Source organism: Meles meles, chromosome 1 (assembly GCF_922984935.1).
Source record: "Meles meles chromosome 1, mMelMel3.1 paternal haplotype, whole genome shotgun sequence".
NCBI classification, from domain to species: Eukaryota; Metazoa; Chordata; class Mammalia; order Carnivora; family Mustelidae; genus Meles; species Meles meles.
In genome coordinates, this window is record NC_060066.1 from 9,142,501 (window position 1) to 9,156,085 (window position 13,585).

General features: G+C 53.0%; 1 protein-coding gene across 1 annotated transcript in view; it reads right to left on the reverse strand.

Moving 5' to 3' along the window:
- The window catches only part of TG (thyroglobulin), a 233,512-nt gene extending 223,243 nt beyond the window's left edge, over nt 1–10,269 (reverse strand). Inside the window, exons 1-5 of the mRNA XM_046016730.1 lie at nt 10,203–10,269; nt 9,057–9,165; nt 7,573–7,670; nt 6,227–6,430; nt 5,716–5,875 (exon numbers count right to left, since the gene is read on the reverse strand). Of these exons, the coding sequence (XP_045872686.1) occupies nt 5,716–5,875; nt 6,227–6,430; nt 7,573–7,670; nt 9,057–9,165; nt 10,203–10,269 (638 nt within the window). The remainder of the gene's footprint in view (nt 1–5,715; nt 5,876–6,226; nt 6,431–7,572; nt 7,671–9,056; nt 9,166–10,202) is intronic.
- Between the last annotated feature and the right edge of the window lie 3,316 nt (nt 10,270–13,585).

Below are 13,585 nucleotides of genomic sequence, written 5' to 3' on the forward strand. Positions count from 1 at the left end.
TACCAATCTTGAAAACAGTGGTGGAAGATAGAGTTTAAACCCAGGTCTTACCGACCACGTCCTGCCTACGTCTGCCAGTGGTCTTATCAATGTACGTTGGCTGCACCTGGTTCCTGTCCCACATTCTGAATGGCACGTGACTCTGTTTCATTCAGACACTCTCCTCTGCCTGCCTTTCCCGCTATCTAATAGATGTAGAAGGCATGCGTGCTAGAGAACACAAGGATGGGGCACCTGTCTGGACCGAGGCTCTGAAACCCATTCCAGTCCTAGGCACAGGAAGTTTCTATCACTCTAGACCCATGTTCTGCTGATTCTACCCAAGGCCTGCTTCAGGGTCATGTCCCAGGACCAGTGCAAGTTGCAGGACTCTCAAGCCATCTTTATCCTACCACTTTAGGGTCAGAGACCTCCTCTCTGCATTCACTGTCTTAGGAGCCTCCTAGTACCTGGGTCTCCATTGCTTTTTTTTTTTTTTTTTTAAAGATTTTATGTATTTATTTGACAGAGAGAGATCACAAGTAGGCAGAGAGGCAGGCAGAGAGAGTGAGAGGGAAGCAGGCTCCCCGCTGAGCAGGGAGCCCGATGTGGGACTCGATCCCAGGACCCTGAGATCATGACCCGAGCCGAAGGCAGCGGCCTAAACCACTGAGCCACCCAGGCGCCCCTCCATTGCTTTTTGCATGGACCTCACTCCCGATATCCTTCCTTCTTGCATATGCGAGATCACTGTGGCTTCAGCTAGATGGGGGTCCTCCTGTCCTGAAGGCAGCTTCTGCTACCTGGTCTCTCCAGGGCTGTCGTCTTCTGGCCTCTGGGGAGACCCTGGCGCTGACCCTGGAACCCGTCCTTGCCAATGCTGTGTGCCCTGAAAAGAGCTCAGGTCTAGAGGCAGGTGTGTCAGAGCTCCAGCCTTGGCTTAGCCCCATGGGGTCATTGCTCATCATTACTACTCCTGAAAATAATAACAGGGGGCATGTTCTAGATGATCAGACACTGCACCAAACACCCTCTAATCTCACCGGATCCTCACAACCTCGCTTCAAATGCAGGGATGACCTCTGCCATGTTTCTAACCTCCTGCTTATTAGATCCCCACCCTTCTCTGCCAGCCCAACCAAGGTCCAACTACTGAAACTGAACCCAAGGTCTGGAGGAAATGGGGGTAAGGCTCTATCCTAATAGTTGGGCCAACTACGTTTGGAACCTGGTGTACAGCCAAAGAATGCTCCAGAGGAAGTGAGTCTGGAGTGGGATTCTGAAGCTAAGAACAAGGGTTTGGCAAGGAGAGAATGGAGAACATGTCTAGAAGGATCATTAGCGTGTCTCCAACTTCAAAGCAGGAGCAGGGGATGATGGTATGGGCAGAAGGAAAAACTGAGAGGCTGGTTGTCACTGGGGGAGGCACAGGTCTGGTGACGAACGTCGGGACACAAGCATCTCTACCATGAGCATGCTGTTCCTGAAAGCTCCTTCTAGACATGGGTCTTAGGAAACCAACTGTTCTGTTAGCAGCAGGACATGGTCGGGTTATATAGGACCTGTGACATACGGCATTGTCCCTTTCATGAGAATCAGAGGAACAAAGACTTTTCCATCTTCAGTAGAAGAAAAAAATGTGTTCTTCTGTGAAGCAGGTTTACTTTTATCTGGTGGAAACCAAATAACTGAGAATGTTTTCTCTTCCTCTGGTTATAAGGCGCTTGAAGACCAATATGCAGACCCTTATATTTGTGATAAGAAACCTTTATAGAGTGAGTGGTGCCAAACTTGCCTTGACTTATTCTTATTTTCTACCTTTATTTTGTCTCCACTATGATCTCCTCTATTTCCCATTTCTAGCCTGTTTGGGGATGTCAGAAGAAAGGAGGAAGAAAAAATCAGCACAAAACCTTAAAAATCAAAAATGACGTATTTCATCTAGTAGAGAAGGATGTGTCCCTTCTGTTGAATTAAAGCAAACCCTCAGGAGGATCTTAAGAAAGTTCTTGAGAAAGAAAATCATGGTGCAGGGGGAAAGGGAAAGGGTGGCTGTCCTCAGTTGAGGCTCAAATTGCGGCCAACCCAATCAAAGAAATTACAGCTCTGGCTCATTGGAATACGAAAGGTCAGGCCCTGCCAGGCACCTGGTCCTGGTCTGGTGCAGACCAGCATCCATGCCCTGAGCTCAGGCAGCAGATACTGCCCCTCAGTCAGACTTCCCACTCCACCCAGAGATGGTTCCTCTAGAAATCCAGCCATCAATTAATAAATTAGCAATTTAGGAGTCAGAAGTGCACTCCTTCAATAGGAGGACATGGCGTGGATGTCTCCTATGAGGGTAACTGGTGGTCAGTCTTTGAAAGTTTCTCCCCATGTTCTAGAATGATGTCCCCGTGCCACATGTTAAGACACATTTGATCCTTCTCATCGGATTATCTGATTAGCATGGGAGGCCAAGGATCTAGGGTTGCTATGAAAGTTGGACTTTGCTTAGTCACTAAGGACAAGAGCTGATAAACCAATTAACTGAATTTTAGCATGGACCACTAAGGCCTATAGCAATGGCATCCGCTCCTAAAACCTTGACCTACCATCTGCTTGGGCAGAATACGTTTCTCTATTAGTGGTTGCCCGAAGGCAGTAGGAAAGGTGGGGTAGAGTCAGAAGAACCAGCAGAACTTCCTCCACACCGTGACAGGGCTTTCAAAGTCACCAGCCAAACAGGTATCCTTAGCCATGGCCTCCAGGAGACAAAAGGACCTGCTTCAAACAGGCCAACACGATGGCCACGTTCAAATGCAAATCATGCCGGGGTGCATGAAGAACAACACAGCAGGTTGCAAATGAGCTCACCATAGGCTTCGGGCCTCCCCTCCAGGCCCCATGCAAGAAAGTCAGCTGCATCTTGTTCTCTACTTGGAAGTCCCAAAGAAAGTCTCTCAGCATTCTAAAACCAACCTTGTGACTTTCCTTTTCCAAACTCATCCTGTACCATGAACCCAGAAACCAGACCTGGGCTTGGCTCTCCCTCTCCCTCCACCTTCACCAAGTGCCACGGATTCCACCCCAGCAATGTTTCTCCAGCCCTTCTGCCTCCTCACAGCGCTCTCCGCCACGTGCTCTCAGTCCACACCAACACGGTCTCTCGCCTGGACCCGAGCTGGAGCCTGCAGACCCACAGAGCGGCCTCCCAGCACTCGCCTGTTCTTCTCCGGCCAGTCCTTTCTTTCCAAAATTCAAAATACACCCAATCTCCCCCACCCCCCAACAGGCTCAAAATTCTTGCTGTAATATTGGGGACATACTAATACTAAAAGTGACCCCTTGCTTATCTGAAATTCAGATGTAACTAGCCATTCTGTATTTTATCTTCAACCTTAGGGATGAAATCTAGACTCTCTACCTGGCCTCTGGGGTTCCCACCACCATGCCCTGTGGCGCAGCTGGGCCTGGCACTGCCTGGGTCAGCTTACCAAGAAACCTCTGAATACGGCTGGGCTTCCCGTAACCAACCACCCAACCCTTCCCATGACCTTTCCAAATCGGAATTCCCCCTTGAGATACGCCGGCTTTCATGAAGGAAAGGCTCTCATTTCAGGAGTTATTTTTTGTGTGTTTGTCTTAAACAATGGATGCTGAGTCTTGAATTTTTGCATTTAACTTGACTGCCCTCTTGTGGAAGGAGCTGTGAACTGTGCCTCAAGCTGTCACCCGCAAAGTTCTTGAAAGCGCTGGTGACAAGCATGGACAGCAGGCCTACTGCGCACAAGGCTCTGTGCTGGGTGCTGCAGGGAGAGAGCTGAATCGGGGTTGTGTGGGATAGTAAGTAGAGCCAGGAAGCACGAGCGCCCACTGACTGTGCTCCCCGTGAGTTCCTTAGCCTCTGTGTTTCAGGTGCGTCATCTCTTGCTAGAGAACATAATTTTTTCTCTTTTGTAAGTAGGCAGAAGGATGTCAAATTGCCTGTATAGAGTAAGCACTCGGTGGAACTGAGTCCACACTGGTTTGCATCAATGAGTATCAGTAAATCGAGCTTTTGGGAAATTCTTATGTGCACATAGGAAGGCCATTCTCTAAGCCTGGGAAGGGGAAAAAAAAAATTACGTTTTTTGCACCTGGGCAATATGGGAGGAATCCCTACAGATGCATGATAATTTGCATTTGTCTCCGCGGTTTCGTGGATAAGGTCTCATCAGATCCTCACCAGAACTAGTGCCCAGGGACTTGTCCCTGCCCCCTCCCCATATTTCAGATGAGGGCACTGAGGCACAGGGACACGGAGAGAGTAAATGAGCAGGTCACATTGCCAAGCAGGGGCGGAGTTAGAATGAAGGTCACAGAGGCAAATGCAATGGGGCCAGACAGGTAACGCGGAAGGAAGGAGTAGGCAGAGGGATACAGAGTGCTGGACTGCTGGACCGTGTGTGATCAGTCCAAAAAGAACCGTTCAAAGTCGGCTTCTTGGTGCCATGGGGGAATTCAGGAATTCAGAATTTTGTGTATTAAGTTAAATATGAAATTGCTGATGTTCAACTATTTTTACCTATGCAAACAGAAATTTCATGGAGTTAACTTGAAATGTTCCAGTTTTTTAAAAAAATTTAAAGCTCAAATAAGACTTGTCACGGGCTGGCTCCTGTGGCCAGGCTGTGAGCCCGAGACCTCTCCCAGCACAGCCCATGGGAACTCTCTCTCTCAGAGAGGGAAAGAAACGGGTTGCCTGGAAGCCAACCACATAGAGGCTCAGGTTCTCCGAGAGAATTCCCAGCAGCAGCCACAGACTAATACTTTTACTGATCTCACTCAGGGCGTCTCAATCTTGTCTGAAGTCTGTGCAGGCCCTTTACAATGACAAAGGGGCCATCTTGAATAACAGAACCTGATTATTTGGGTCAAGATCTATCATATATCTCCTTTTGTACATTTGTTACCTAAGTCCTTAGGCTATGTATAAGTGCATACAACTCACAAAAATGCTTAAATATGATGATGCCCTTGCTTGCAAGAGGGCCATCTTTTCTCCTTCTCTGCTGATTCCCCTCTCCCTAGCCCTGCTTCTCCACAGCTGCTTGACGCTGCCGATGGCCATGATCCCCACCCAGGGTGCGCTGACTCATCCATCCTCCATGCTCACCTAATCTCCTACAGTCCCAAGCAGAATCCTATCCCCATCTATGCACGTAAAAGGTGTGTGCTTATTCGTTCCGTTAAAAAGTAATCAAACAAGTGCCTTGTATCTTGTATATTATCATGATATATTCCGCAGCACCCTCCCCAAGTCAACTGGCAGAGTTTCAAGGCGTTCTGTCTAATGGCTGCATACGTATTTACGTATTGACGGTGGTGGCCGTTTATCCAGCCATCCACCTTGGGTCTCTCTGTCGCTTTGTTCTCCGTTTTCTGCTACAGTGAGAAACAATGGAGTAGACATCCCAATACATATGTCCTTGCTCTCTGGTCTTTTTATTTCCGTGGGTTGCCTGGCCCAGGCAAGGGGACAGTGGGAGTTCACATAGTTTTAATTCGGATGTCTGTTGCCAGCTTGCTTTGTTAAAAAATACTGTTGTCCTTCAGATGCCCAGCATCTTCTGAGAGTGAGGCCTCTCTCAACTCCCAGCAGCCTGGGCCTCTGACACCCCAAAGCCCCCAGCCCCAGCGTGAGCAAGAGCTTCAGCAAGGGTTAACAAGAGATGGTCCAAGGTCGGACACCCCCCAGAGGCCGGCTCCCCTTACCTGTTGTAGCTCTGAATTAGGTCAAAAATCATCATGTCTGTGGTGTTGACAAACTGGCACTGGACAGGCAGGAACCCGCCATCTGGAGAACACTGCGGTGGGGACTTGTCCCCCACCCCGTGGAGGAGACGGCGGTTTCTTATCTCACAGCTCCTGGGACCTAAACAATTCCGAGGACAAGATTTCAATGCTGAGGTAGGAGTAGGTGCGTAGGCTTCTGCAGTCCGTGTTCATCCTACACACGTGACCCAGACCCAGCCAGAGATGGAGTCCCGCACGGGGGACTTGCCAACGCTCACTGACCTCCATGCTGATGCCAGCAAATCCTGGTCATGCACCATGTGGCGATACTAGAAGTGATAAAACCTTCCTCAACTGCTCTCATTTTCTGTGCTGAGGGCCGGGCTCTCTGCCTTTGGTCAGGGACACCTGACGAGGTCTCGGTTACGGGTGGAAAGCTGCGCACACTCGGGGTGGGGGGGCGGGGCGTGCGGGGAATCCAGAGACTTACACCGGGCCGGCCTCCCCGGCTGGCGCGTCCCATACACCTCCATCCCTTCTGCATCCACACACCAGCACTGCGCCTGCCCCAGGTCGCAGTGCACGGGCGCATAATCCCCCGAAGCCCGACACCGGGGGAGGTAGGCGGCCGTCGTGCCATTGATGTAGCCGTTCAGCAAGATCCGCTGCTTCTCCAGCTGGCAGAAAGACGGACCTGAGGGTGCAAGGAGCAGCGTCCGACTGTGCTGCGGGGACAGCTTCAGGCTCTCTTCCTGGAGACAGGGACGTGTCCTTCCCATCCCCCGTGGAGAGGGAGCGACAGGTCCATGAACCACGGATCCTCCGAGCTGGCAGAAAGCTCAGGACCAGCGCTCCGACTGTCCGGCTTTATCCCAGGACTGCTCCCAGCATCCAGTGTGCCAGGCAGGGAAGGGCAGACTCCACTGTGGCCCGCTGGCCCACGGGAACCCCCCACAGCCCGGGCGCTGCAGAGGGAAGGCTGTCTGCTGGCAGAAGTTTGTCGGAACACATTCCCACGTCCCTGCCCGTACCCTCGCTGTGCAACCCTCCCTGCACCCCTCTGGGTCTCCCTCCTCATGTGTAGGGTTGAAACACGACCACCCCCCTCGATGCATGAAGAACAGTGACCTTGACAATCACTGCCTCTGCTGAGTACCGACTGTGTGCCCAGGGTTCAACACATGCCTTAAATCCTGTGAGGCGGATCCTACATTCCTATGAAAGATGGGGGACCACAGCTCAGTGAGGGTATGGTACCGAGCTGGGGTCTTTCAGCCGGAGCGTGCTGGGAGTCAGCCTGCTCCCCAGGCTGGCCAGGCCCACCACGAACAACCCCGTGCCCCAAACAGAGCTTTTCTCCTTAAAGGAGATGTTTGGCTCCAGGCTCAATATCACCATTTAAAGATGACCAGTTCCCACTGGACTTTGTCTTGGGCTTGGCTCTGACTTGCTTTACAGGGAGGCTGTGTTTCTTTGACTACGCATGATAACCCTTGTTTTTGATGGGGAAGTGCTCACGTAGGTCTCTGATTTTGGAAACACCGAGGTGAGAAAGCACTAGGTGTATCCGTGGCCTAATTCTGCTTCCAGAGACCTTGGATATCTGGCCTGTGGCTTCCTCAGAGCCAGGCAGGTAGCCCACAAGTGGGCCGGTTCAGCACCTATTTGCTGAAAAAAAGACTTGACGGGCCCGCTTGATTTTCAAAGGAGTCCCGCAGGAAGTAGGGCCTCGTGTGCAGGACTGTTATCCTAATTGGAAGAACCTCCAGCAACCCAGAGGGAGACCTGCCAGGTCACAGGGACCCCCTTCCCCCGGATCCCCCCTCTTGCACTCACAGGCCACGGGCCGAGCAGGCTGCCGGGTGCCAGGCACCTCCCGGCCATCGGCATCCACACACCAGCAGGAGCCCCCGTCATTCTGGCACTGGACGGTCCTGCAGGCAGGAGAGACACACCACATAGCATTACTGGGGCCCCGAGCTGCAACCCAGCTTAGTCTTCCTCTCCTTTCCAGTCTTCCAAGTTTTCGTTCGTTTAAATCAGGGAGACATGGAGTGGAGGGCGTGAGCAACACAGTGCCAACGCTGGCCTTTTCCTGTCCCGCTCAGCCATCCATCTACAACATCTACAACATCCATCCATGACAGCTCAGCCGTCCATCCTCCAGCCATCCTATCCACAAGGTCTGTGGCAAACGCCCGCCCCACCACGTGGCTGCCACATGGCAATCCGCCGTAGGGGGTAAAGCCAGTGCCCTTGTGGCCCAGGGGTGGGCAAAACAGCCAGTGAGGTCCAGGCCGGCGGAGAGTAGAGTCTCAGGTGTGGGTTACACAGGAGGCACACTTGGGTTGTCTGGTATATGCGGTGTCTGCGGTGAGGCCGGCAGGAGGACCGGCTGTCCTACTAGGGGCAGAAGGAGGTCAACAGGGCTCCAGGTGAGGAGAGAAGCAAATACAAGCCCCCTGAGGAGGACCGGGGGTGCCTGCAAGTGACGGGAAACAGCGACACAAATAAAACCACAAAGGTGAGCTTTCCCCCAGCCCTTGTGTGGCTCTGGACATCCCAGATGCCCAACGAGGGGCTGGACCACGGCGTCTCTGCGCTCTGGGGAGTAAGGCGCAGCTGGGTGCATTAAGAGCACATAAAAAAGGAGGGTCGGCTGCGATGTTTCACAGGGGTTTCCCAGAACGCAGTCCACGGACAGAGCTCCCCTTGTCCGATGTGACTGGAACAGCACAGGAACGTCAAAATCCAGGCCCACACAAAGGATTCCTGTGCGTTCTGCTGGGAAGTCATGTAAATTATGGCTCTGTTCCATAGGGAGAGCCCAGGACGCACGTTCACATTAGGGCGGCCAGACACCCCTTCCAGAGAGGAGCTCACTATGGGGAGACAGAAGCGCCTGGCCCAAATCGCTGGCCTTAGCAGGGCTGAAGTCCAGGCAGCTTGTCCTTCCCCTGACCTCTGACTTCTCACAAGTACCCACAGAGGACAGGAGGCACCAACGGTCGATCCCCCGCACCTTTCATTAAAGCAATTACACTGCAAGTTTGGGCAGGGAAAAAGGGAAGTCCTTGATCCCGGCTGGAATGAAGCAGTGACTGGGACACTCTGGGTCAGATTACCCAGTGTCCATCCGCCTGAGGAAAGACCCTAGAGGAGGACACCTGCCCCTCCCCCCCAGTGACAGTGTCACATGTCATGGACACGGGGGCGGGGGGGGAGAGGGAGGGCACCTCACAGGGTCAGAGGGGAGGGGTGGAGATAAGCTTTAAGGTTTCTTAGGGCCCTGGGGTTCCACAGGGCTGAGGAAGTCTTACTGGTAGCTGCCGTCTTCTGCGCACTGAGGAATGTGGTCCGCTCCCCTCAGAAAGGCTGTCTCCCTCTGCAGCTCGCAAGCACGCAGGGGCTGGGCGTCCACCTGGTACTCTGGGAAAAGGGAAGCAGCTCATCAGGGAAGAGCATGGATGGGAGTTCTGTGACAACGATGGGCTCTCCAAAGCACAGATGCTCTCCTGGGTTGTATTTCTGGCGTCATCATCAATAACTACCTTCTAACTTACAACGCGGCAGTTATTCACATCTTTCCAAGTATGCCATTGGCTCATTTAACCCTCAGCCTCTCCCAGAAAGTGATGTCTGCATTCTACCCTTGTGTCACTAAGACAGTGACAGGAACCTGCTCGAGGTCAACAGTCGGCAAGAGCAGGATTCAAAGCAACTCTCAGACCCTCACGCTCCCCTGAACCTCGGTGGGGTTAGGCCTGAACACCAGAAAGAAGGTGTTCTTGGATTTATCAAGCCACCCCTGGGGGCAGGACACTTTCTTGGCACAGGTCAGAAATGCAAACTAATTAGTAACTCCCCCAAGTCGTATCTGCAGGTCACATTGAGAACGCATGTGACACACAGGAGCTTACTCAGAAGTCACAACCACCCCCGGAGGGAGGTGTCACTGGCTTACTTTTCCAACAAGAAAACCAAAGCATAGACTTATCCAAAGTCACCCAGCAAGTGGCCAAGCCGCTGCTGGAACTTATGTCTATTTCACTGAACAAGTGAATTTGTTTTTTTTTTTCACTACCTGCAGACTACTCTCAAATGCCTCCCATGGATGGCCTCGGCCTGAGATAGCTAAGGAAATACAAAAAAAAAAAAAAAAAGTCAGTGCCAAAATTCACTAAAAGGATGGGGTGGAGTGAGCTAAAATTGAATTAGGGAGATCTGATTTCCCATCTGCTCTCCACCAATCACTGGTTCTATGAACCCAAGGCAATTCAGTCTACTTCTCTGACCCTCTGTCTCTTCATCTGAATTCCACCCTTGGGGCATCATGAGGACTGAATGAGATCAGAAATGTCCCTGAGGCGCTGGGGCCCGAGCCTGGCTGACATCGCTGAGCCCGAGCTGTGGCCTGAGAGCTCCCTCCAGACCCTCTGCTCTGTGGGCTTGGGCTCATAACTCACCGAAGATGTTGGCCGACGCCAAGCAGGCTGAGCCGAGCAGACTGAAGACCCACAAGGCCAGGGCCATTTCTGTGGGCCCTTCTGGGGATGGAGAGGTGGAAGCCACTGCCCGCCCCCAGCCCTGGCCAGGGACCCTTTATAGCCCTGGAACCAGCTCCCCCACCCAGGGGCACTCCGTGACACAGCACCTGCTCTGTTTTCTCTGCTGGTCACAAGGGGGCCTCCACCTGCGTCTGCTCCCTCTGAGGACACTCATGTGGCCATTGGGGGATGAGAATCCTGTTGAGGCTCTCTGGAGCAGAACAGGGCTGAGCGGCTTTGAAGTTCATCTTCACAAATGAAGGCCAAAGCTCTATAGCTCTGTGGGCATCAGGCTCAGCCCTCCCAGGAAAAAAGCATTTCCTCCCTCTCTTCTTCCCTCACTTCCTCCTTCCTTCCTTTCTCCCTCCCTCCATTCCTCTCTCCTTCCTTTCTTCTTCCCTCCCTCCCTTGCTTCCTACTTCCATCGATATGTTTTAGATGCCCCCCCCAACAAATGGACCCTATTCTAGGCAACGAGAATATGGCAGGAAGCAGGCAAAGTTATTAGTATAGAATATAAGAATTTTAGTGAGAAAAGCCAAACACACACACACACACACACACACACAAACACAAATTCCTATTCATACTTATTCTCCTCTCTCCCCTGTCCCAGGATCTCCAAATCCCTAGCCCAAAGGCAGCAGGAGCTGTACCTGCCACACCGAGGCTACAAAGCAGCGTGCTTTCTCTTGGCAAAGCCAGACTCCTTCCTTCACTGCTCTCCCTGCGCGACCCTGGGACGCGCACCTCGTGCTCTTGAACCCCTGCTTCCTTCTGTGGAAAACAGAAGAAAAAGAATAATGACATGCACTGACTTGCTGGGTTTGCTGTAAGGGTGAAAAACGGGACTTGGAGAGTCTGGGCTCGAGAGAAGCTGGCAGTTAATATTACCAATTTTCTCATTTTGCAAATGACACGGTGCCAGGGAGTGACAGATCCACAGAACAGCCTGTGGGATGAGGGACTGGTGACAGGTAGGGGCAGGGGTGGTGGGCTGGCAGGGAAGACCTGGCTGAGGCCCCTCGAGTGGGAGGCAGAGCTGGCGAGGGCTGGAGGGATGCTAACCCGGGGCGGGGGCAGGCAGGACAGGCTAGGAGGGGGGGCGAGCTCTGCACCTAGGACGGGAATGCGGGACCCTGACCGCAGAGCAGTGGGCTGTACCCCCCAGTAGAGGCGCCATAAATCTTAGGAGAGTTCACACAGGGGAAGTGCTTAAAACAGCCCCCGCTTGTAACTCCCCAACGCTGGTTACCTTCATCATTATTATGCTCATGATTCAAAGGAAAGAAAGTAAAACTCAACAGTTATTTTAATTGGCAGGGAGTGGGATTAAAAATGGGTAAGAAATCCTGTTCTGTACATCCTTCCTGGGGAATCATATGAGCCCTAGGTTTGAATAACCCTAACTCAGCCCCAGCTCTTGGCCCAGCCCGAGCCCCAGCACCAGCCAGAATTGGTGGTAAAGCTTCAAGTCCACTCTGCCCGCGTGCTCCGCAGACGTTTCAAATTCAACATGTCCCCAGACAAAGCTTCTCGACATTTCTTCCAACCCTGCACCTCACTAGGCTTGCTATCTTTCTAATGGCAAAGCTGAGGGACATCCTAACCTCTCCACTCACCTCTCAGCAGCCCCCAAAGCCTACCAGCAAAACCTCATTCCCATGCCTTGGGCCCCCAGCTCTGGACTAGCCACTGGCATGGTTGCTCACCCTGGTCCTCACCAGGCTGTTCTCCAGCTGCAGGGCTGGGGGATGGACAATCACTGCACAGGTGTTCTAAGGTCAAGATCATGGGCAGCTCCTAAGACCACCTACCCCTGGGGGTAGAGGGCTGGGAGGGGATTACTAATAATGAGACTTCGATTTCAGGCAAAGATGGTGTGAGAAGGAATGTTGGTGTTTACTGGGAAAGGAGATGTTCCAGGAAAAACTCCCCCACCCAGCCCCTCCGACACAGGACAGGTGACACCCCTCACGAAGGGGATCCAGCAGCCCCTCCTCATCCCCAGGGATCCATTCCCAGACCCCAGGGGATGGCTGAGCCTGCAGACAGCACCCAGTCCCGAATGCACCAAGTTTCCCCATACTCACACAGCTATGATAAAAAGTTTAGTTTCCAAATTAGGCACTGGAAGAGATGAACACTAAAGCAGAACAGTCACAGCAGGAGCCTGTAATAAAAATGTGGGAACGTGGTCTGTCTCTCAAAAATCTGTGCTATGCTCGCCCTGCTCAGGAGGATGCAGCTGACCAACGCTTCTGTGATGGGATGGAGTGAGGGGGTGACAGGGCACTGTGATGCATGGTGACCCAGTGTCAGGCTGCTACTACCTTCCGACATTGGTCAGGAGGAAGATCGGGTCTTCTGGAAGCATGGCTGACCTGCCCGCCGGAACTGAGCCCCAAGAGTGAAGGGTTAATGAGGGGCTAGCGGGAGGCCCAGCACCACACCGTGCTGAGTCACTGCTTCTGGCCCAGCCTCTGTCCTGCTCCACTGGGTCTGGTGCTGGGGGAGCAGGGGCAGGGCCCTGGAACCCTGGGGGGAACACATGGGGGGGAGCCCTCATGACCCCGGGGCTGTAGGGGTGCCCTTAGGGAGCACAGAAGAGGTGCTTCTCTCCAGCAGGCAGCAGAGCGCAGAGCTGGGGCCGGCGCCAGGCTCTTGGCCCTTCTCACGGTGACTCAGCTGCCCCCATTGTGCTGGCCGCGAGCCTGGAGACATGCAGGGACACACGGGGACACACAGGCCTCTGTGGTGATGCCTGCTCAGCTCCTCTCCAAACAACCCGTGCCTGGCTCACAACTGGGATGCTCCGACCCCAAATGTGACCGCAGAACCCTCCTTTCAGCTCCTTCCTGCCCTGATACTGGGGGGTTTAGTGAAGGTGTCGGGAACAGAGAGTAACCAGAATGAAGAGGATGAAAGTAGCTGGAAAGCCAGCATCCTCTCCGGCAGGATCCCAAGACCCGACCTTTACTGCCCACCTGCTTGTACCCACCAACCTCTGTCCAATGTTTTTCCTAAGCTCTCCTTGCCAGCTTCTGTCTCATCAAAGGCCAGAGACCCTAAGATGGGAACGGAAACTACCCCTGGAGCAATAAGGACTGTGCAGACCATCCAGGCCAGTTTGAGCTCAACCCCCAACTCATACCTGCGCAGGAGGACCCTGGAGTGACCCTGGAGTGACCTGTAGTTACCACTACCTCATCATAGTGCTAAAATCCCCACCCATGGAGGAGCACAAGCCCCATAAACATAACATACAACGTATGTACAGGCATGTCTCCTTAGGCGCATGC